Source organism: Oreochromis aureus, linkage group 3, assembly GCF_013358895.1.
Source record: "Oreochromis aureus strain Israel breed Guangdong linkage group 3, ZZ_aureus, whole genome shotgun sequence".
Classification (NCBI taxonomy): domain Eukaryota; kingdom Metazoa; phylum Chordata; class Actinopteri; order Cichliformes; family Cichlidae; genus Oreochromis; species Oreochromis aureus.
In genome coordinates, this window is record NC_052944.1 from 106859492 (window position 1) to 106884477 (window position 24986).

General features: G+C 43.2%; 1 protein-coding gene across 2 annotated transcripts; it reads left to right on the plus strand.

Annotated features, from left to right (window-relative positions):
- Positions 1 to 3688: 3688 nt before the first annotated feature.
- On the plus strand, positions 3689 to 23057 carry LOC116335607. 2 transcript variants are annotated; one of them, XM_039608391.1, is made up of 11 exons: positions 3708 to 3821; positions 4011 to 4121; positions 11643 to 12005; positions 12086 to 12208; positions 14801 to 15139; positions 15719 to 16048; positions 16201 to 16536; positions 17802 to 18092; positions 18337 to 18681; positions 19664 to 19751; positions 22485 to 23057. In XM_039608391.1, the coding sequence occupies exons 3-11, from the start codon at positions 11789 to 11791 to the stop codon at positions 22531 to 22533; spliced, it is 2118 nt and encodes a 705-aa protein (XP_039464325.1). In that variant the 5' UTR covers positions 3708 to 3821; positions 4011 to 4121; positions 11643 to 11788; the 3' UTR covers positions 22534 to 23057. The 2 variants fall into 2 exon arrangements, with proteins under 2 accessions (XP_039464324.1, XP_039464325.1); XM_039608390.1 differs by lacking the exon at positions 4011 to 4121 and having other exon boundaries at positions 3689 to 3821.
- Positions 23058 to 24986: the final 1929 nt, after the last annotated feature.

The window sequence follows — 24986 nt, forward strand, 5'->3', positions numbered from 1 at the left end:
GATTTCCCTCAGTTACTTTTTGTTTTTTTCCGTGAGTTTTCGGCATAAAGGCAAAAAGCAATAAAGGCTCGCTTTTTCTTAAGTCCAGTTTTGTGTCCTCACCTCTGTCTGCTCTTGGGTCCTCTACTCACTCCACACGGTCTGCCCCGGCATTCTGTGACAGACTCCTTGCTGCCCTCACATAAGCTCTGCTTCCCCTCTCGTCATGGTTCTCATGGCTCTGTGCATCCTCCGCTGTTTGCACCTTCTGACATTTCAATGAAGATTTTGTCCTTATTGTCAGTGAACTGTCCTGCACCTGTCTCCTTTGTTTCACCTGTCCTTAGTTTGGTTTGTAGCTACACTGTAGGAAAAGATAAGTGCAAAAAATTGATTATTTCTATTATTTTGGAAAATCTCATTATTCAGGTTAAATGACATATAATGTGCTTTATTATAAAAATGAATTCTGTACTTCAGACTACGGGTGAAATCTGTGAAGTAGCCAGCTTTATTTATTACAATTATTATAGATGTTTGAAGGCTGTAAAAGCCCTCACTGCATGCTTTGTACACTTTTCTCAGACAGGCATGAACATTTTCACTCTTTTCTCTCTTGTTTATACACAAAGTTCAAACCTTGGTAGAAAAATAAGTCCATTATAGAATGAAACCAACCTTTAGAGTCACACTGCGAGGGATCAAAGATTTATGTACATTCTGTACTGGGCAGGAGACACGGCACAAGATTGATTAACAATAGTCTACATACCAATCAGGACGCAGAACACAATGCATTATGTTGATGTTTACTTCTTGACCTCACCGATCTGTTTGATATCCCTGCTGGAGAGGAAGAGTCAGATGAAGCTGGAGTATTTTTCATCTAAGCTTTGTTACCAATGCACACTGGGAGATCCCACTACATGCAGTCACAGCAAGCACCAAGTGGATCGTGGTGCTTGCATACACCTATATAGAGCGGGGGGTTAATCTTACTGAGTCAGGTCTTACTCCTCATTCCTCAGGCAGACCCCCACTGTCAATAAATTCCTCACTCTACACAGTTACACACCAAAGTTTAGCTAAACTACCTGCTTTGGCATGTCAGAGGTCAGGTTCAGCAACTTAATCTCATTTTTGAGAGCTTTAAAGCCACATGAAATGCTTTGAGAATAAAAGTTCACAATTGTCCTTTAAACAGGGGTTGATCAAGTCATCCTAACAAGACACAGACTTACGAATCATTTCCTGTTCTTCTGATCTGCTGCCGAACCCTATTATCTAAGCACATTTTATTATAATTGTTCTTTGTTTATTATATTATAATTATAATAATATTATAATTGTGGGGCTGGTGCCCTACCCTCAATTTTATTGCATATAGACACTAAGGATTTTCGGGAGGAGCCGTGCTGCTCTCTGGCAGGAAGCACCATGCCCTCCTGTGTTTTAAATGCACTTTAGAACAGCACACAGCAACACTACATATGAGCGGGCGGAGGGAGGTTTGGGGGTCTTCACTCACCTCGGTTCTGTTAGCTGTCAGGGCTGGGGGGCTGGGAGGAGGTGCTGGCCGTCAGATTGGGGTCTGGGATGCGGGGCCTCCCTGCTACTGCAGATAAGGAGGCGGTCCGCTTGCCTCCACCCTAGAGTGAAGGGTTACACCTCCTGGGTCTAGGTGCGGCTTGCCCCTCTGGGGGCGGGGGTACCTGGACCTGGGATATAGAGTATGTTTGGGGAGTGTGATTGTCTGTGCAGTGTCTATTTGTGTCTGTCTACACGTTGGGTGAATGCCGAGTATTTGGTTGTGTATATGGGGGTGGGAATGCATGTTTGAGTCTGCGTGCGCCTGTTCATCTGTGTCTATATGTCAGGTTGGGCCTTAGACTCGACCTCTCTGGGAACATCTCAGGCCCTCCAAAGTATGGAGGCCTATCTCCCCTCACCACACTCTCTGCCGGTGGCTGATGCCCTCAGACATTGGTGTGCTGGTGGTCCTTGTCGACTGGGGCTGGGCGCTCATGTATGTACCGGCTCACTCCTGGTGGCAGATTGGCGGGGCCTGGCGCCTGTGGCACGGCTGGGCCCCTTCCAGGGAATGGGGTGCCCTCAGGCCTCTGGCCTCTGGGCCTGAAGCTCGGTCCTCTCTGGCATAGCTGGCTGCCGGCAGAGCCCACGGGCACGCTACTACAACCCCCTCTGGCTTCTGCTCCGTGGCTGCTGGGTGACTTCTTGTTTGGGGCTCTACTCAGCTCTTCCCAGGAGGGTGGCACGGTTCCCCCCCTTTTGGTGGTCCTCATTGGGTCCTCGTGTAGCAGATTTCAAACGGTTGACTGCGTTGTGACGACAGACACAGACTGGCTGGAAACTGGATTTATTTCAGTGTGGAGTCCATGCAGCTCTGGCTGGGAACCCCCACACATGCAGCATGTTTACAAGTGGTGTCACACTGATTAATGCCCTACTTCAACAGTGACATGTGGAACCTTAGTTTTACAAAAATTAAATTTACACAATAAAAAAAATAAAATACATACAATACAGTTTTGAGAATGTTCACACTCAGTATATTATATCTCAGCTACACTTGTACTCTTGGGCCTCTGGATTTCTGGGGCCTGGATCTCCTCCATACCTGCTTCATGCCCTGAGGGACGGGGCTTTGGCTCCTCACACTCCTTAGCAGATCGTTACATGGAGAAATCTTTGGAATACAAGCGTGCTGATCCACACGGGTGTTCACAGACACAAACTACACCTTTCTTGGCTGCTACCTCAAAGCACATTGTGCGTAGTCTATCTTGCGTGCTGCACAATATCGTTTAATATTTAGTATCTACTGTTATCTACTGCTAGCTAGTTTATTGTGATGCTGCTGTATTTATTATGTTGCTCTTTTTTGTTCGTTTGTTTTCTGTTCATTTTTTTTTCTCCATACAGATGATTCAGGTGTTTTGTTTGTTTTCTCTTTCTTTCTTCCCCCCTTTCTCACCATCTCTTCTCCCCCGTCTATTTTTCTTTCTCTCCCTCTCTTTCTTTCTTTTTCCCTGTCCTATCCCCCAGTCATGTCTGTCCCGACTGTAACAACCGAAAATAAAATAAATACATAATTATAATAAAGGTCAATCAAATGGACCAATATGGCAAGGCCATGATGATCCACTTGGTAAAATAAATCCGCTTGGCATCTTTCTTGGACTTAAGACAACAATTCTGATGGCTAAAGATCCAAACGGGACAGGGGGAAAAAAAAAAAAGAAAGAAAAAAAAATTAAAACTGCCACAAAAAGTTCTGCGATACAGCGAGGCGGCGATAGGTGAACTACGTTATAGTGAGGGACCACTGTACCGAGTGAGTAGTTCATAGCTCACACTTTTGTGTTGTATGTGTTTAAGGTGAAATGATTAGATGTTAGAAACATGAACCGTGACATGAGCTCACAGTCAGCAGCTGTATCAGTGACACAGAGTCCAGTGTGTGGGCTCAGTTCACAGGCAGACAGGAGGAGGCGTGTTTCACATATTTCTCTTTGTAATAAAGAGCTTTATTCTTTTATTGGAGCATCTTTAACCTTCGTACAGTCTGTGAGTGTTACAGCTTCTCACCTGCACATATTCTTCACTTTCCTTTTACCTTGTATTCAACACCGTAATGAGCTTTTATTGTGAAGGTTCTCAGGGAGGAGGAGGCTTCCGGTAGAATCGAAAGTCAGTTTTTCTTTGTGCGCCATCTTGTTCAGAGTAACGAGTCTGTGTCTGGGAGCGGTCGGTGGGTCGGTGAGGATCAGCTGTAACGGGACTGTTACCGAGGATGAAGATGATCGTGCTCCTCTTACTCAGTAAGAAACACACACACACACAGAGGTGTGGCTGGATACCGAGTGTGTCGCAGGTCTGTTTTTTTTAACCGCTCGTGCTCGCATTCATCGAGCTCGTTCATGTGATGAAGCTCGTCCCCGCGGCCTCCATGCAGGGCGGATCCCGCACTTTCAGCTGGTTTTATCAGATCATATGTGTGTTTAATGCAGGGGTCGGTAACCTTTCTGATGAGTGCGTCTAAAATGTCCTCAGAAGGCAATGCGCCACATGATTGCATTGCAAATCCATCAGCAGATCAACTGAAGCAGCTACGTAAAAAGGTGTGTGTGTGTGTGTGTGTGTGGGGGGGGTTGCGGCCAGCGGGTGTGTGGGCGTGACACAGTCGCTCCACCTCAAGTCACTACTGTGTTGTCTTCGTAGCGCTTGTTAAAAATAACACAGCATCCACTTATGCCTTGCGAGCTACTGCTCCAAACATTTTATTGACACCATCCCTGTCACACCACAGACCAGTCTTCTTTTATGTGCTCCCCCGGAGGCATTCATGAGCTTTCTTAAATACAGCGCCCCCTGCTGGTAAACCTTATCATTACATGAACACCTACATATCAACACTGAACTATATACAACATAAGTCTTATAAACTAACATATACACATAATTGTTTTACATTAATATTAATAATATTTTTTCAATTGTTTTTTTTTTCAACACCATCAGAATATAAGATGAAAACAAATCCAGTTTTAGCTTTACAGATTAAGCCTAACTGGTCTTTTGACCTTACGCTCTGACCTCCTCAATACAGGTTCTGAAACCACTTCACTTTTCTCCACATACTCATGTCCATCCAGTGGTTTCAAATCAGACACTGTCTCCGCATGCGACACATCAACATTTTCATCTTCCTCGCCACATTGTTCCTCCTGAAATGTCTCTTTAGTCTTCAGCAAGTTGCGACGGTTCCTTCTGAACACATGACCTTCTTCAGTTCTTACGTCATATGATCTCGGACCTGCTTCCTGAAGAACAATGGCTTTCCTGCTCCATGCATTCTGAGGACGATGATCTGTCTCAACTGTAATAGTAGGAAGACCATAAACATAACAGTGAAAAATATCAAGTCCATATTAGGGCTGCCACAAACGATTATTTTGATAGTCGACTAGTCACAGATTATTTTTGCGATTAGTCGACTAATCAGATCATGCATCCATTGAACGTACAGCTTATTGACTATGTGCACGAGAAAATGCTAACTTCCTGGTTTGAGGCCGGATGCGGGGTTGCACATTTCCGGTAGCTTTACTTTGCGGTAAATCGCTACTGCGAAGATATACTCCAAAATCATGTCCAAAACTTGAAAACGGAAAGATTGCGTTAAGTTCCAAAGAGCAGAGGGTGGGAACACTCACCACTGTTGTGTCACAAAAAATCTAATGATAGATTTTGACGTTTAACCACTTAAGCCCCACGTCTCCGGTACCGGGGGCAAAAAGGAGGAGATCACGTTTAATCAGTTATAACCCGGGTTGAGAAATATAACTCCAGACAAGTGTGGTATCCACAGAAACCTCAGAATCTCAGCTAAAATGTCATATAAACCATGTCTACAACCACCAAACACACCGAATTTAAGCCGCGATTAAACGAGCAGTTACGTAAATGCGCAGAAGTCCGCTAAACAAACAAAACCGAACCAGAAATTCTTCAGACTTCATGTAAGTAACCGGTTGAAGATGGGCTGGTTAGCTCCCAGAGCTATCACTGACTCCACACACCAAGTTTCCCCACGATCAGACCAAAATTCACTGAATTAGCCGCAAAAGAAGACCACAAAAACACATATTTATATTGCAAATACGCTAAGACAGAAATTGGCTTACCATCCCGATTATTTTCGCCGGTAGCTGGTAACCACGTGATTGACGTTTAAAGAGTTTAGATTGATCGGTTGTTTGCATCACTCAACACAAGCAGAACTGCATCACTGCAGCATAAGACACATCGTCCACATACAGAAGCGCATCTCTGTACAGTGACTGGTCTTATTCTTTAAACAGGCAAATGTTCAGCATTCAAACTACAGATGAACAACAGTCACAGATGTTTCCCGTTATGTCTATATCAGCGAGTCAAGTACACACCTACACAGCATGTTAACAAACCGTGAAAAAAGCTACACAAAAAAATGAACGATTGATGGTGAGGGTTTCTATACATTAGTATGTATGAAGGGTATGTTGTGACGTACCTTCTAAATTAAAAAGTGCAGTACTGGATGTCCACAATGTCCACGCATCAAAAAAATAAAATTGGCTACTTGATTTCACCTCTCGCTGGTTATTTTTAGAACATAACACCCGCAATAAACGAGGGACAGCTGAGAAATATAACATTTGAATCCCTTTTCTCTTTTGCTCTGAGGCGTGGGGGCAAAATATCGACAAGTCCATGAACATCATTTACAGTTATATTGGGTAAATGACCAAGACATCTATAGAAATGTAAATCGACCTATAATTCATTCATTTGGTTAACTTCTTGTAACAGTGACAATAAAAAGCTATTCTATTCTATTCTTTTGGACATTAAACAGGGCGCGAATAGGACACCGGAAACAAAGCTCCACACAGGATTTTCCGCACCGGAACTAGCATATGCTATCGTGCACATAGTCAATTGCACCAGCATGCATCTGCTCTTATATAACTATCATTCGCTTACAACTTTAAGTGTTTAAGGTATGTGCTAACTAAAAATAAAAACAAGATCATAGTTTATTAAATTTAAATGAAATTTGCAGATTGTTTCGGTGAAGTTTAATAAACTCCTGGCTATCTAAAATATAACGGGACACCAGAGTATATTCTCGAACACTTCTGATAATCAGTTGTCTGCTTGAAGTTTATTCAGCTGTGTAAAAACTATAACTTTAATCTCAGCCAAACCGATTTACTCAGGAACAACTAAAGATACAAAAAAAAAAAGCCAAACAATAATATTTTTAAGTTATCTAAGTGACTTCTATATGTTTAACCTGAGTAGTGAAAGACAGCGGTGGGTTTGAAAACAATTTGCTGGGAGTCCGCTGTTCTCACGGGCTCTAGTGAGCCTTGCCCCCGGCTAGCTATCAAGCTAGTGGGTAACAGACGTCTCTGAAAACGTCGGAGCGCTTTTGAAAATATGTGGTGTCTTGATAAACTGAGCAGATATTTGAAGTTTACACAGCTACATTCTTGCCTGAAAATATGTTAAACATTCATTTTGTGACCCAGAAAGAATAATAAGAGTAATATTAAAACTAACTAGCTGCCGCCATTGTTGGAAACTGAGCAGGGCCGCGCTATGAATTCTGGGACAGTTTCTTCTTCGGGGTTTAACGGCAGCTGGCATCCTTGTACATGCAGTGCTGCCATCTTCTGTTTCATTCCGTTATTACACTCTTAAATCCTACTACTTATTCCTGCGTCTTTTGGGATCTTACAAAGCTTCAAACGACGCATCGACTATTAAATTAGTCGTCAACGATTTTGATAGTCGACGTAATCGTGACTAGTCGACTAATCGTGGCAGCCCTAGTCCATATGCCAGCCCAAGACATTCTTTCTCAGTCTGAGCATATCTGGTTTCAGACTCAGTCATGGATCTAGAAGCATAAGCAACTGGTTTCCAGCTCCCCTCTTCAGCTTGAAGTAAAACAGCTCCAAGCCCATCTTTTGAGGCATCTGTTGAGATTTTCAGACTCTTAGTTGGATCATAATATGCAAGCACTGGGCACGTTGTCAGTGTGGTTTTTAAATCGTTCCATTCTTGTTCATCCCTCACTGTCCATTTAAATTCTATGGAATCACGAAGTAACTCCCTTAGTGCTGATGTTCTCACTGACAAGTCAGGTATGAATTTTCCAACAAAGTTTATCATTCCCATCACTCTGAGCACACCTCTCTTCTCTGTTGGGCGTGGCATTGTTGCGATGGCTTTTATTTTTCTTTCATCTGGCTCAATACCTCCAGCAGAGAATTTATCTCCTAAAAATGTTATTTCCTTTACACAAAAATGACACTTGTCACGATTTAGCTTTAATCCATTCTCCCTCACCCGTTGCAGCACCTTCACCAGTCTTTCATTATGTTCTTGTAGTGTGGAGCCCCAAATAACCACATCATCAACATAACAGCGAACACCTTGTAATCCCTCTAACATGTTGTCCATGGCACGATGAAAAATCTCAGATGCTGAGATTATGCCAAATGGCATTCTGAGGAATCTGTACCTGCCAAAAGGTGTATTGAAAGTACAGTATTTTGAACTTTTCTCATCTAGCTTTATTTGCCAGAAACCCTGTGCTGCATCTAGCTTTGAGAAGTATTTGGCACCTGCCATTTCACTTGCAATCTCTTCACGCTTTGGTATCTGGTAGTGCTCACGTTTTATGGCTTGATTTAAATCGCCAGGGTCCATGCATATTCTCAAATCATTGTTTTTAATTCCTCTTATCCACACACACCATTGAGTTTACCCACTCAGTTGGTTCTTCCACCTTTGTAATGACCTGCAACTGCGACATCCTGTCAAGTTCTTTCTTTAAACGGTCCTTCAGTGGAGCTGGGACTCTACGTGGTGAATGAATCACTGGCTCTACATCCTCTTTCAGCTGGATACTATAAGTGCATGGTAGACATCCCAAACCTTTGAAGACATCCTCATAATGCTGTACAATGGAGTCAACTGCTCCTCACTGACCACTTGCTGCTTCTCCACAGCTGATGTGGTACACTCTTTCTACTAGGTTTAATCTTTTGGATGACATACCACCCAGCAGTGATTCACGACCTTCTGGAACAACATTAAACAATACATCATAATCTTTGTTTTATTGTCACCTTAAGTCTGCATTGACCACTACTTTCAATATTCTTTCCATTGCAGTCTTTTAGAGGTACTCTTTTCTCTCTTTTCTTTATTAATTTGGGCTTTGGTTTCAGAGCATTGATCTCTGTCATGCTGATTAGGTTTGCCTGTGCACTAGGGCTGCACGATTAATCGTTAGAAAATCGCGATCTCAATTCACACTTATGTGCGATCTCATTTCCAAATGACAACGATTTAAAAAAAAAAAAGAAAAAAGAAAAAAAAGACGACGACGATTGTACCACATTTTGATCCGGGACGTAATCTGCATGAAAACAAGCGCGCACTCTTCCTGCTCAACAAATGACAAGGGCGGAGCCTTATACCACGTGATACAGAAGCTGTGCCGTTATGCTCAAATTGGCAGGGAAAAAACAACGGAGAACACCTCAGGGATGACGAGAAAGTGACAGGAGAAAATCTGTCCCGGTCAACCACCCAAAGATCAATAACGGGAAGCTTATACTGCGCTTCCCTATACACGTCGAGCTCCCGCAGGCACAAAGATATTACAGAGGCTATTACTCATCACCTGACCAAAGATATGGCTCCCATCAACACTGTGCAAAACGAGGGATTTAGGAAAATGATCAACACCCTAGACAAACGCTACACAGTGCCGTCCCGCAACTATTTTTCTATTGTTGCACTACCTGCTCTGTACACGCAGTGTCGAGCAACTGTGGAGAAGGAATTTCAAGCAGTACAACATTTTGCGGCAACCACAAAATGTGAAACATTTATTGTTTTTATGTTTATTTATTGTTTTTATGTTCAGTTTCAACTGTTACAAAGTTGATGTGCAGTTAATAAGTGCAATAAATATTTATATTGGAAAAGAAAATCGTGAGAGAATCGTGATCTCAATTCTAAGCAAAAAAATCGCGATTCTCATTTTATGCAAAATCGTGCAGCCCTACTGTGCACCTGTATCAACCGTTAGTGTCACCGAAGTTCCTTGAATTGGGAGTGAAACAATCCATGTGTCTTCATAATCTGAGCGTCTCTCACTGTCTTCTGCTTCATTATGCTCTGTTTTTACATCCCCAAGTGACCACAAAGAAAGTCTCGCTTAAGTCAGTCTCTTCAACTAAATGCACCGATTTGGGTTTGGTTTTAGACAGACATTGTTTGGCAAAATTATTTTTTCCATTGCATTTCAAACATCTTTTGCCATTTCGCTTTGCGCAGGGAAGAGGGGGGAGGGGCGGTAGTTACAGTCGCAGTAGCACAGGAACAGAGCGGGAGGGAGAGACAGAGAAAGAGAGCCAGGGACAACAGCGTCACATTAGAAAGGTATAGTAATCATCCACAACTATTTTCAGCTGCAGATGATAAAGGATTCAGAAAGTTTATTCATGCAGGCCCATATGACAGAATGTGCATCTTCTTTTTGTTTTCATATTTTAATTTATATTTAATTGTGTTGTGGTTTGCAGTGTTTTGTGTTGTTTCACTTTAAATTTGTTTAAAAGGAAAAAGCTGAAAATTTAAATAGTTAAAAGTTGAACTGTGAATAGTTGTTTTTTGTATTATATGATTTATTAATAACATTTAATGTGGAGTGCATAAATAAAAGTATATTTACGGTGGCCCCTACAGACAAAGCAGCATGTACAAACTACAAAACACAACAGAAGTGCTCCAGGATGCTAGGCACAGTGTTGAGCTTTTGATACCTAGTGGCTACACAAGCCAGCAAGTATCAACGACCGGATTTGGTGCGTGGTAGTAGCAGGTAAATGACCTTTTTTTTTTTTTAAATTATTTGAATATATATGAGTGCTTGTTTATAAATACACAAAGAATACACACATGCTTTTAATTGTGTAATTTAAGTGATCTAGGTAGCTCTGTTTTGGAAGTTCAGTTAATGCTAGAAATGTGCTTCTGAGTTTGTACGTGTTTTGTCTCTAGGGGCCATATATAAATAAAACCACTTTTTTTTACGTTAGTTCATTTAGTTACACACATTTAGTTACATTACTTTTGTGCATAATTTTATATTATTGTTAATAATAAATTAATTAATTAAAGCAACAAAACAACCTGAAGAGCCGGTTTGGACCCGAAAAAGCCGGATCTCTAAAAAGAGCCGGAAATCCCACCACTACTGCAGGGCTCTGTGAGTCTCCTACTCGACACCCTGACCCTGGCTGTACACTATTGTGCTGTATAACAGTGTACACGATTATACTGAGCTGTGTGTGTGTGTGTGTGTGTGTTAATCTGAAAGGTCTAAGCTCTGCAGCTACAGGAACTTCCCACTGAGCCTTTTTAGATGTAACTTAAAACAGGGGGAGGAGCCACAGATGCAAACAGGAAGTACAAACAGTAAACCAGCCCTCCCTCCTGACACACAGCCAGGGTGCTGTCAGCTCAGTGCTGTAACTACAGCTTTAACACTGATGGAGCTGAGACCTCCACCCACACAGAGAAACAAGCACTCCCACCCAAAGAGGCAGAGACAGAAACATGTACTACATATTGGTACTACGTGTAAATATTGGTGCTGCTGCAGCTGAGGAGCATAAAATTATTCAGTTAGTAACAGAGTTTTATCTTTTGTCTGATGTCACAGCCTGAGTTACTTTCTGCTGATGTTATTCACAGCATATACGCTATATGCTATACTGCAGATAGATGAGCTTTATCCACCTGACTTGAGCCCATCTTTCACTGCTCACCTGCTGGTGGAACTGAGTGACCCTCACAGCTTCTCTCTGCTGCCTCCTCTGATGTTCTGAGTACTGTACATGTGTGTTTGTGTTGGTGATTTGAGCTGGACAGGTTCTCTGTCACATGTTAGCACTGCACTGTTTCTTTGCTGAAGTGTGTGTGTGTGTGTGTGTGTGTGAGAGAGAGAGAGAGAAAGGTCATGTGACTGTGAAGCACAGGTCTCACCTGTTTCATGTTTCTGTCTTCAGTTTCCCAGCATGCCTCAGGGGTGGAGGTGTATAAGGGGGCGGAGTCTGTCCTGCTGCACTGTCAGGTATCAGTTGGTGTTTCCAGTAGCGACACAGCAGCAGTGTGGAACCGTGTTGGGCTCAGGAACCCAACAGTTCACCTGCGAATGCAGAAAAGTGACGATCTTGATGAGCGTGATGATCTTAGTGGTCAGAATGATCTTTACCAACATCGAACATCAATGAGAGCTGATGCTCTGCAGACTGGAGTCCTCAGCCTCACTCTGAAGAACCCCACAGTCTCTGACAGTGGAACCTACAACTGCATCTACCGTAAATATGGACAAGATCTGAGAAAAACTGAAGTACAGCTGAAAGTCTCAGGTCAGTGAACAGAGGTCAGATTCATGTGAGTTCATACAAACATGTTAATGATGTTCATGTCTCCTGTGTTTGTGTTACAGAACCTCCTCCTCCTCCAGTCTGGCCCAAAGTCCTCGCAGCTGTGCTGGTTACTCTGATCATCCTGGCTGCTGCCATTGGTCTGTTTGTGTACTGTGTGTATAAAAGAATGAAGAACACAGAAGGTGTGTATATGTTTTATAATGTGTGTGTGTGCGTTTCCACAGAGCAGATCAGGAAGTGGAAGCAGCAGCCATCACCTTCACCTGTAACTCAGTAACACAGTCACACATTCAGTCATGCAGTTATTGTGTTCATATTATCAATAGCAATAATGAATCCTGTCTCGATGCTCAGTCATTCAGGCAAGTATCTCCCAAACACTGCTGGACTCTGTGGCCTCCTTTCATCTTTCTCACAGCTCAAAATCTGCTGATCAACTTTCCATCAGCTCATCTTTCCTCTGTGTATTAGAACACTTTGGTAGCAGAGCCTTGAACTCACACCGATGGAGCACATTAGAGGCATCACCCACATCCTGAAGGTTTAACACACAGCTGCTCTTGTAGATCTGAACTGATTTGTCTGACAGCGACGTACTGAGGTCACATGACTAATGTGAGCATCAGAGCACTTTTCCAGGATCAGCTGGTCTGAGCAGCTTCAGTGATTCAGGGTCCTTAGATGGAAGAGCAGATACTCTGCCACCAATCACAGACCTGTTCCTGAGGTCTGGTGTTCTCTACAGCTGAGCTGTTACTGACTCTCCAATACCAGCAGCTTACAAACCAGCTTCTTTCAGCACTTACTGCTGTACTCTGGGGAAACAGTCCAGTAGCAACAAATATCATTTTTCACTTAGTAGCAGCTCATTGCAGCCTTAAATGAGGATCAAGATGGCGCCGGTGTCCATGGCTGCTCGTCTGTGGCTTACAGTTTTGTTTGTTTTTATATTGTTCCTGTCATGTGACACTCAGGAAATCTGCTCTCTACTGGTGTACGATCGCCAATCACTACTAAATCTGGTTCAGAAGCTGGCTGGTTAAACTCAAGCTCTCCTTGGTGCATTGTCCCAGTACAGTCAAAGGAATACAGAGATTATTTCATGGAGTTTTTTGTGCATCGACGTTTCCTGGACCCTGTGGATTCCTGCCTCATCCTCGTGGTCGGCCAGGATGACGCGCCGCTCCTTCGTGACCCCAGTTCTCCTCGGCTCAACGTGCGCCGGGCAAACCTTGATAAACTCAGGCTGCTGTGTTGGGCTCCCTGTGCCGCTGGGGCTCATACCTCATCCCCAGCTCCTGTCAGGATTGGCCTGGTAAATGACAGATCACTAGTGAACAAGTCTTTTATTTTGAAAGAGTTATTCACCTCCTGGAAACTAGACTTCATGTGTGTAACTGAGACTTGGCTTAACACTGGTGAGTCCAGTACTTTTACCAGTGGGTTGTTCCTATTTTAACACACCAAGGACATCAGGGAGAGGAGGAGGTACGGTGGTTGTTTTTAAAAGGATTTTAAATGTAAACAGTGTTTTTACAGCCCTCGTTTTCCAGCTTTGAGCTCACGTGTTTTGAAGTTAATCACTCTAACTCTGTGCTCTTTGCTGTTATTTATCGTCCCCCTAAACACAATAAGAATTTCATAAATGACTTTTCAGAATTCCTAGCTGGGCCTATGCCCAACTATGATCATGTTCTTATTGTGGGAGATTTTAATATCCATGTCTGCTGTCCTGACAAACCTCTGGTGAAGGAGTTTTTAAGCCTTATTGACTCTTTTAATCTGGTCCAGTCCGTACCTGGTCCCACACACGAACACAGACACACACAGTGGTCCTGTCACACAGTCTACCTGTGTCTGACACTGCCTTCTCTGACCGTATGGCTGTATTATTATTTGATGCTGTGTTTTCACGCACTACAGTTCAAACCAGCGCTCCTGTTCACCGCTGTCGGATTATTAACCCTTCCACTGCTGCCCAGTTCTCCTCTGCTTTTAGCCAGCTGTCTGTCCCCACTGATATCACTCCCTTGGACACAGAGGACCTCAGCTCCTGGTTTCAATCTTCTTGCCTAACTATTCTGGACAGTGGCACCGAGCCTTGGTTTAATGACACCACTCGGGCTGTGTGGAGGGAGTGTCGTAGAGCTGAATGCAGATGGAAGAGGGACAAGCTGCAGGTGTCTCTTCTAATCTTAAAGAACTGCTGGCGTTTCTATCAGGATATAAAATGCTGCTGCACGAGTTTAACTGGAACTCCCAGTTAAAAGTCCCATCCTCGCTTCACTCCAATGCCTGTATGTCTTAGAGTTCATTTTAAAATTCTAATGTTTGTTTTTAAATGTTTAAACAGTCTTGCCCCCCCCCCCCTTACCTCTCTGAGCTTCTGCATCCTTACTCACCCCCCAGGTCTCTTAGGTCAGCTGACAAGCTGCTCCTGGAGGTACCCAGGTCCAAGAGGAAGCTCAGAAGGGGCGAGGCCTTTTCTATTGCTGCTCCTAATCTGTGGAACGATCTGCCCCAGGACATTAGCGAGGCCCCTTTATTGTCCACTTTTAAAACACCTATTCTCATTTTACTGCTTTAATTTAATCTAATGTGCTGATTTTATTTTTTTCATTTATTTTTATGTCTTTTTTTAATGTATTGTTTTCTGTTTGTCATGTGAAGTGTCAGCACTGTTTTTAGCTGGGTTCAATGAGTCTCACACAGCAGAGGACATGATGGAGGATAAACTTCACTCGTGTCTGTCTGTGTTCATGTTCTGCTTTCAGCTACGCAGACAGAGGTGGTGGAGGTGCCACAGGGGGAGGAGTCTGTCCTGCTGCCCTTTAAGACCACAGCTGACCTTCCTCGGGACGTCACAGTGGAGTGGAGACTCACTGAACCCGAACACATGAAGGTCCACGTGTATGAGAGTGGAAACAATCACCCAGATAAACAGGACCAGGGTTACAGAGGTCGCACAGAGATGGATAAAGATCCACTGAGAACTAAAGACCTCAGTCTGACCCTGAAAGACCTCCACCCTACTGACAGTGGAGTCTACACCTGCAACATCTCCAGGGATGGACACATGCTGCTACAGAAATCAGTGACGCTCATTGTCAGAGGTGAGTATAACAGCTGTTTGTCCACAGTGTGAATCCTCCATGAATAAGATCCAATCAGACAGATTCTTGGGTGCTGTGTTCTTTATTTTTTAAGATAATCTTACCAAATGTCAGGATACGACAGTATTTGTATCATCATCTTTTTGTTCCAATACATAGTTTTAACCCCCACTACTGGTTTCATGATGTTCTCAGCACAGGCACGCCTCAGTCTGTTGTCATATGCTGTTTTCAGGTGAACTGAAAAAAAAGCTTTTCTAGAATAGTGAAAATGGGCCAATAATATGTGCAACAAACCTTTGGTAGGAGAACAGACAAAGACATGATTTGTTAACATTTGTAGAATATAATTAATCACAGTTTGTACTGAATTTGCAGTGCTGTGTGTTTCTTCTCAGCAGTGCACACAGTGGGAATATTTAGTCTCATATACCACATTCAACTGATTCATGTGTTAATTATGTAATAAATATCTGTGTCCTCTTACACAGTGCTGAACAACAGAGCAGTGTCCACATTACATCATGGAACAGTTACATTTTTTATCTGTCTGTCTCATAATTTTCTGTTTTCTCTCAGTTCCCCCGCCAGAGGTGGTGAATGTGACAGATGCAGACAAGTCTGTCGAGCTGCCCTTAAAGACCACAGCTGACTTTCGTCAGGTTGTCACAGTGAAGTGGACTCTCACTGAACCCAAACGCATGGAGGTGTATAAGAGGGAAAAAGGTTCGTCAGACATTGTGGTTACCAATTGTCGCACAGAGATGAAGAAAGATTCACTGGCAACTGGAGACCTCAGTCTGACCCTGAAAGACCTCCACCTCACTGACAGTGGAGTCTACACCTGCACCGTCTACAACAAGGATGGAGACATGCTGCTACAGAAATCAGTGACTCTCAATGTCTATGGTGAGTGTAACAGCTGTTTGTGCAGCCTCACACATCAACACACAACAGTTCAGCTCCAAGTCAGAGAAACACTGAGAACAGGAGCTGCTGGTTACACAGCAGAGGACAGGATGGAGGATCAACCTCTCTCATGTCTGTCTGTCTCTTTACAGAGAGTGTGCCAGACATTGTGCAGGTGCCAAACAGACCGGGGTCTGTCCTGCTGCCCTTTAAGACCACAGCTGACCTTCCTCAGGACGTCACAGTGGAGTGGAGAGACTCCAACAACATGAAGGTCCACGTGTATGAGAGTGGAAACAATCACCCAGACAAACAGGACCATGGTTACAGAGGTCGCACAGAGATGAATGAAGATCGAGTGAAAAATAAAGACTTCAGTCTGACCCTGAAAGACCCCCACCTCACTGACAGTGGAGTCTACACCTGCACCGTCTACAACAAGGATGGACACATGCTGCTACAGAAATCAGTGGCTCTCCATGTCTATGGTGAGTGAAACAGCTGTTTGTGTGAATCAAGCATAAATAAGTGTAATCAAAGAGCTGCTGATGGATCTGTGATAACCTGATACGATAAAATAATAATGAGACACAAAAGTGCTGAAAATGAATTTTAATAGCTGAAAGTGTGATGAGATATTTTGTGTTTTCTATCTAATATAAGCTGGGTATCTATCATCATCATCATCATCACGCTGAGTTGTTAATAAGAAGCTCCTGACATTCACTGATCAGTACAGATGAATATATTTGCTGGCACTGCTGCTCTTCAGGGTTCTGCTGATTGGTCGACTACTTTAACGAGACTTTTTGGTGAATAAGGAACAGAGTGCTTCATCTTCTATATATAAATGATCATAAACTAACATTGTTTAGAAATAATAATTAATACTTTGATTATTTAAATGTGTTATGGTAAATAAAAGCTGACAGCTAGTGCAGCAGCTTTTGGATAAATACAGATTTGCTGATGATGGAAAAGCACAAACAGAATAAAGATGTTTAAAGGTTTAGTGTGAAGACTGTGATCCAGGTCTGAAGGAGATCCACGTCAGCGTCCTGTCAAACCTGTCGCTCACTCAGGGCTCAAAGTCTTTTTTTGTTCTGACATCACTTCCTGTGCTGTAAGTCCCACCTCCAAACCTCTGATCAGATCTGAAATCTTCTGAACAGCAGGTTGTTTCTCTGAGGTTAATAACACACATATAACAGTGACAGTTCAGCATCAGCCCACAGTGAAGCTTCAGGTGACTCCAGGCTGCCAGCAGAGCTGACACACTGACAGCTGTGAGTCTGTGACGAAGCTTCACTCAGTGTTTAACATCCATCATGTTCCTGTCTGTAACTAGTGGCAACAACCACTCACAGCTGCTTAGTTTCACCAGGACTGAAAGCAGCACCGATAACATCAGAGCTTACAAATACTTTAAATATTATTTCAGGATTCCAGTACCATCGATACTCATCAGACTTTAAACAAAGGATCATCTCTGTGTTCTCTGTTTGATGGAAACAGTCAGCTGTGACTGTGTCCAGCTGTGACTGTGTCCAGCTGTGTGAGAATAAAAGCTGCACAGCTGTTTGTGCAGAGGAGATAATCACTCACTCACATCTGTCTTTTGAGAGAGTGCCTCACGTGGTGGACGTGCCACAGGGGGAGGAGTCTGTGCTGCTGTCTTTAAGACCAAAACTGACCTTGGTCAAGTTTGTCACACTGGATCAATGGTGTCTGTCTGTCTGTTTTCTCTTTTCAGACCAGCCTGTGAGAAGTTTGGGGACAGTGTGTGGAAACAAGTCTTATTTGCTAGAATTTGAAAAAAATGAAATGAAAGATGAACTTGATCAGATTTCCACAGTGGAGTGGAAACGTATATACCCCAAATACAATTTCATAAAGGTAATAAGACGCCATCAGGGAAATGAGAAAGACCTCAGTCTGAACCTGGAAGACCCCCGCCTCACTGACAGTGGAATCTACACCTGCACCGCCTACAAAGAAAATGGAGACATCCTGCTAGGGCAATCAGTGATATTCAGTGTCAGAGGTGAGTGTATCAGCTGTTTGTCCACACTGTGAATCCCAGCTGTGTAAACCTGTATGTCCAGCTGTTTGCAGCTGTGTGAGAATAAAAGCTGCACAGCTGTTTGTGCAGCCTCACACATCAACACACAACAGTTCAGCTCCAAGTCAGAGAAACACTGAAAACAGGAGCTGCTGGTTACACAGCAGAGGACATGATGGAGGATCAACCTCACTGATGTCTGTCTGTGTTCATGTTCTGCTCTCAGACTTCCAACTGGAGAAGGTGGAGGTGGATGAGGGGGGGGAGTCTGTCCTGCTGCCCTTTAAAACCACAGCTGACCTTCGTTATGTTCTCAGAGTGTACTGGACTGTCTCTGAATCCACACAGAAGATGGTCGACTACTTTGATGTGACTAAAAACTACCAGCCAGGTTTACAGGCCAAGGATTACATCGGTCGCACAGAGATGAATAAAGATCCACTGAGAACTGGAGACCTCAGTCTGACCCTGAAAAAGCCCCTCCTCACTGACAGTCGTAGCTACACCTGCACGGTCAGCAACAAGGATGGACGCGTGCTGCTACAGAAAGTCGTGATTCTCAGAGTCAGAGGTGAGAGTAACAGTGCAGTTAATGTTGAAGAAATGATGTAAAAAGATTGATAAGAAGTTTACACTATAAGAAAGAAAGTGATGGGTGATGCAGTGTCACATAAAGATCTGAACACACCTTTAGCTGCACCGTCCCCTCTTGCTCCTATAGTGAAACTACTCTCAGAAATATTTAAGGTGTCTAGTTTCATAAACAGCAGATCTTCACATGATGTCTGCGACCACAGACAGCTCACTGTGTTCCTCTGGATGTTATTAATGGAAGTGTTAGGCTGACTTCTTTAGAGTCAGAAGGCTGAATGATGGATGATTGAACGTGCTTCAAGGTTAAATCCACATTCATTCACTGAATTAAAGAGAAAATAATCTTAAATACTTGTTTGATAACATCACTGTGTGTAATTGGTATGACTTTAATTCATGATCCACAGAAAAGTGACGATGTTTTACTCCTTAGATGTAGAGTTTGTATTTTATTTTGCAAAGATATTAAACAGCGTAGTGTTTACTCACCGGGATCTTTTACAAGCCAAATATAGAAGCTAAGTGTGTTAGTTTTATCTACACGATGGATATAAATATAAAACTAAATAACACTGAGATAACTAAGATAACTAACTATAAATGTGTCCGTGCAGAGTGCATCCAAATAACATCTGTGATACTTGTCCTTCAGTGTAGTGTTAAACTTACAGCTGAGCGGCTCATGCAGAGCTGTGATTGGCCTGTACAGTCAGGTGACCAGGTGCTGATTCAGTGAATGCTTGGTTTGCATTTTAAACATCACTCAGTCTCGTTTAACTGTAGGAAGCCAAATCTGTGCAGAGTTCATGTATGTGATCGTTTTCATCACTATTAAAGGTTGTTCCAGTGTTCCCACTACTCAGACTAAACCACAGCTGAGAGGAAAGAGTCACATGATCACCTGGTTTGTGTGTCTGATGTAGAAACACTGAGACTCACTCCTGTTTTCTCGTCTGCAGCAACCTTAAAGGGAACCATGGAAGACATGTTTTCACGTCTCAGGAGGAGGAGGACGGCACCAAATGCTGAGGTCAAAGAGGACGTGAGGTATGTTTGCAGGGTCACAGAGGTGTGTGTTTACCTGTGAGGTCACCATGGTAACTGCAGCTTGTCCAGATTCAATGAGCTGCACTTTAAATATGGAACGATCTTTATATCATAAGAAGAAAAAGAAAAAAATGTAGTCTGAGCAAATGATTTCATTTCACATGCACAGTTAAATTCCTCGTGCATAAATCCAACAACCCGCGCAGAGCTCAGCAGCCACACGCACGAGAAGCTGCAAGTGTTTCTCCTTTGATCGCTCGTGCAGTTCATCTGCTGGTGACATTTTGCTGCTGCACATCACTACAGCTGTTACCTGACTTGGCAGTGTGGAGGTGGATCAACCCAAAGGTTGATTCTGTTCATCTGGATGTTTTCAGTGGGAGAAACATTTCAGTAACATCCAAGTGACTCTTTCAGTCTCAGCTGACTGCAGGTTTCCAACCTTATAAACAGCACATTTGCAGAATGACTTAAACTAGCAGCAGTGAGGGAACAATGAACAGTTCAGTGGCGCCCACTGAAAACACAGATGAACACAATGAACCTTTTAGGATGCTTATTTAAAAGCACCTTTCAAGGACACTGTACAGCAAATAAAACAGGCATAAAAACAGGCAGTTTTAAACAGGTGGGTTTTTAGGTTGGATTTAAAAAGAGGGAATGAGGTGATGTTTCTGAGGTCTGGAGGTAGGAGGAATTCCAAAGTTGGGGGGCAGAGGGGCTAAAAGCCGCCCATAGAAACAAGACGAGAGGAAGGAAGAGAAAAAGAAAGAGAAGAAGATGATCGAGGGCGCTGGAGTGGGATGGTGATCTGAACCAAGTCAGAGATGGTGGGGAGAGACGATGAATAGCTTTAAACGTATAGAGGAGTGTTTTAAAAGTAATGTGAGATTTGACCGATTCAATTCGATTTGAATCTGGGAAATTTTGACAGTCAGAAATATAAATAATTCAGATCAGTACATTTACATATTTTTGTATCTATAAAAAGGAAGCTGACACACGCAAGACTTTATCAAAGGTGTGAGCGTTACAGCAGATGCCTTTGTGTCAAAGTAGCTGAAGATAAAACACAGAAAAACATGAAGGTGATTTTTCCTGGCCTGGGATTTTATAAAAATATTCTGCAGTACATCAAAAACGAAAGAAAACCATTAATCAACATATGAACGTTACCTCTGACGTTACAGCGGTTTTATTAGAGACACGGCTAAGCATTTTGCATTTTGCATAATTTTAAAAAGTTTAAATTTGTTTAAAATTATTGAACGGCAGAAATTAGGTTTTCTTTTCGGAAGTATGTAAAATGAAGAAAAAAAAAACAGCATCCCACAGCGCTGTAAACAACGGTAGACTTGTGCGTAACAAGCAAGCGAATAATGCAGAAAACAGATTTTTAGACAGGAAACTGTTCTTGAAGTACAGAGAGAGAGAGAGAGAGAGAGAGCTGTGCATAAAGTGTGATTTTATCATGGTGGAAGTAAAACAGTAAAAGTCAAAGTGATTTCATGACGATGTTTATGTGAAGCGTAGTTTGGATCTTCTTTTGCTGCTGGTTCAGTCAATATTGTTTGGAGAGAGATCAAACTAACAGCTTTAGAATCAGCGCAAAAAGGGCGTAAACACAAAGTGCGGACCCGCCGAAACATCAGAATCAGCGAGCTGTCGGCTTTCAGCCCCGACCGTGTCCGTGCCGTCGGGTGAGAAAGGCGACATCTCACTGATTCTGATCCGCGGGTCCGCGCTTTGTGTTTACGTCTTTGTGGAGAATCCGTGTACCTGCTCTCATTCACTGTTTTAAATGTTTGGTGGTTGTTGAAATTTTGTGAGACTTCACCTGAGATTCTGGCATTTCGGGCAAAATAAATTTATGTTAAAAAAATCGATTCAGGATTTTAATGAATCGATTTTACGTTTTCCAAGCCAGAATCGATTTTAATTGATAAATCGATTATAAAAACCCACCCCTAGTTTACCGTCGTTGTTGCTAACGACAACGCCTAAAAACAGTGGCTTGTCCGTCTGTCCACACTGTGGTTAAATTAAATATAAGAGAAAGAAAGAACTGTAAGAGATTGATTTAGCCACTACAGTGACCATCAAAACCATGAAAACATAAACCGTAACCAGTTTACATTGTGACACCATGAAACAAACGATCGTGTATAATATGAAACAATACGCATTTTCATATCATTTTCATATCGTCATCGGATGGAAGGGTCCTGACACCAACAAACTGACCAATCACATCAGGACACTGGCCTCCTTTAGGCAAAGTGATCTGCACAAGCTAAAATGACCTTTGCTAGCAGGTTAACTGTACAAGTGTAGCACCGCTGCAGCACAAGCAGAGGAGAAACCTCTTTGGTTTTCGGCTTCTCTGTGCAGCTGGCTGGAGTGCTGCACTGACTTTATGCATGAGGAATTTAATTATTTGCTTGAATTATGTTTTTTTTTTCTTGCATGGGACTGTTGATATAAAGATTATTCCATATTTAACACTGATTAATGGAACAAGGAGCTCAGAGAGTGAGGACATTACATGACCTGCAGGTATGAATGTATGAACCTGGTTTAATTCTTGGCTCTGATCCCCATCCTAGTCCCAGCTGATCGATCACAGATCAGAGAACCGATCAGTCTGTTTGTAGGATATTGATCAGCTGGGATAGACTCCAGCATCAAACCCACGGACCCATGTGAGTGTCTGACTGTCCTCTGTGTCCTCAGGAACAGGAACCAAGAACAGGAACCTCTGACTGCTGAAGAAACAGTCTGAGGAGGAGGAGGAGCTGGTGATGAAGAGCAGCCTGTGTGTATATACAGTATCTGTTGTGTATTGAGCCCTGAGGAAGATGAAGATGCAGCTTTGCTTTGGCCTTCCTCTGCTAACAGCTAACAGCTAACTAACCTCAGCCAGATGTTCTGCAGCTGTTTGTCTAACATTATAAGTTTATAATGATGATGACCCCGAGCGTGTTTCTGCTGTTCTGATGGATCCACAGAGCGTCCTGACTCTGTGTCACATGTTAGCTTCATGTGGGTCAAAGGTCAAAGTTGCTGACTGTCAGGAAGCATCAGAGAGGATCAGACAAACAGATGAAACACCCTCTCTGAAGCTTCAATCAGAGCAGGAAGGACCTGTGATGGAGGCCCTGAGGCCACATCCACACTTCCTGTCAGTCCCTCTGATTGACAGCTGCCTCCATTAATATCATATATATCCATATAATCACCCTGAGGTCACTGATGTTGTGATGTTGGTTCTGTATAAACCAGATTAAATGTTTTTACACATCAATATGACGTCTCCGTGTCTCTCTGTCACATATACAGTATTTATTCATGTCAGTCCATTCAGTGCACAAACATGTCAGTAAACAAACACTGTGCTGTTGTGTTGCAGCTGCACAAACACACTCATGTTGGTGCTTTGTGTTCACTGCTGTTGAGTCAAAGCTGTGTTTGGACCAGGCTGTGCTGGTCTGATGGATCTGCCTGTTCAAACAGTGTGAACAGCACCCGGTGTGGAGGGTCCTCCATCATGTTCTGATGGAGCTGTGGGGTTCTTCCAGTGTGGGCAGAGGGCGGCCATCATGGTGTTTTCCTGTGAGCCGAGGTTCAGCTGTGAGTCAGTATGCTCTCTATAGAGCACCGATAAACACCAGCAGCTCAGACATTTCATTATTCCAGGGGAGGGTGGTGTCAGGAGTCGATGAATATGGGGTTTAATTATGGTGGAGGACTCCAGGCAGAGTGGGACAGACACTGGCTGAAGACTCCTTCCACCCGGCCTGGGACACCGTCAGGACCAGCAGCCTTCCTCAGGTCGACGGTTCGCAGTGACCTCATGCTCGTGTGCTGTGAGGGTGGAGCTTCTGAGGTGAGTGGGTTGTGGTGCAGCACAGTGACTGTAATAGATAAAATACCATCCTAGTGAATCCAGCAGACGTCACATGACGTCAGTCTCCATCACTGATTAAACACCTCAGCTGTGAAAAGTATGACCAGGTTTCCATTTGGTGTTGGAGTTAATCAAACATTCAAAGCATTGTTATAAATATACAGTCCAGTAAGAGCAGCTCCCTGTTACAGACGGTCTGTGTGGTTTAATGGCCATTAAAAATAATCACGTACCATCTCTGGTAGAATGAGCTTGACTCTGAACAGTGGACTGGTTCGTGAGCTCAAAGGACCAAACGTTTGCTGCTATAAGCTAACTGTTGATTTCATGGCCTAGCCAAACAAAAGAAAAAACTGTATGAGGTCACATGGTTTTTATTACTAGCGTGAGGATACTTAGAGTGCCCAGAGTGTGGGTGTGGACGCTTAGTTCACAGTTCATATTTATGGTATTTTCTATGTTACTGTTGTACACCGTTAATCTCAGGATTACAGGTGTGTTCCTTTGCTGTGGGTTCAGTCTTTATAACATTCAGGTACAGCACAGTACACATTTTATTTTCAGTGTGGACATGTCCTTTAATTTCAGAGGCCCAGTGTAATAATATGATTGTTGTGTTTTACATAAAGGCACAAAGACTCGTGCAGGGACATCATGCAAACCTCCCACAGAGATCCTGAACGGTCTGTCAGTGTGAGGCTGAGTGGTTGTCTGTACCTCTGTGACTGCACTCGTTACTTACCCACCATGCACCACTCCTCTCAGTCAGGGACTGTAACCCATCTCCATCCCTGGGCAGGCTGTGATCAGCCGACCTCTCTTTGGCTGTACACAGCTGGATTCATCCAGATGTGAGCAGATGTCTTGTGATCTTCTAGGCTGAACTGCTGTAATTCATTATAGGATGACCTCTGACAGCGCCACCTGTTACTGTGACCTCACAGCTTCCTGGTTCTGACCCATGTGACTGAGTGGACCAATCAGTGACCGTCAGTGTGTGAACCCTCAGATGACGAATTAAAGCTGAAGCATTCACTCAGATATGAGTTCATAACCTCACACTGATGTTTTCATGTTGACTCCCTGACCCCACTCACAGTCTGCTCCCACTGTGGAAACAGGAAGTAGAAGAACCCCCAGAGCTGAAAATAAGGAGGAGGAGTACAGATGCATAAAAATACTGCAGGGCTGAGGAAGTTCCTACAGATGTTATACAGAGTCAAACATCAGCTCTGAGAGCAGAAATCAGCTTTCATGGGTGGAGACACTCTGAGGTGGAGATCACACACCTGCTTTCTGACAATTTGACTTTGTTATAGGAACAGTCA

Excerpts from the sequence above, each read along its gene's own strand:
- LOC116335607 (XM_039608390.1), top strand. The coding sequence starts at position 3,794 with ATGAAGATGATCGTGCTCCTCTTACTCA. Across the intron at positions 16,049-16,200 it reads AGTGACTCTCAATGTCTATG|AGAGTGTGCCAGACATTGTG; the intron begins GTGAGTGTAACA and ends GTCTCTTTACAG. Across the intron at positions 19,752-22,484 it reads GAGGTCAAAGAGGACGTGAG|GAACAGGAACCAAGAACAGG; the intron begins GTATGTTTGCAG and ends CTGTGTCCTCAG.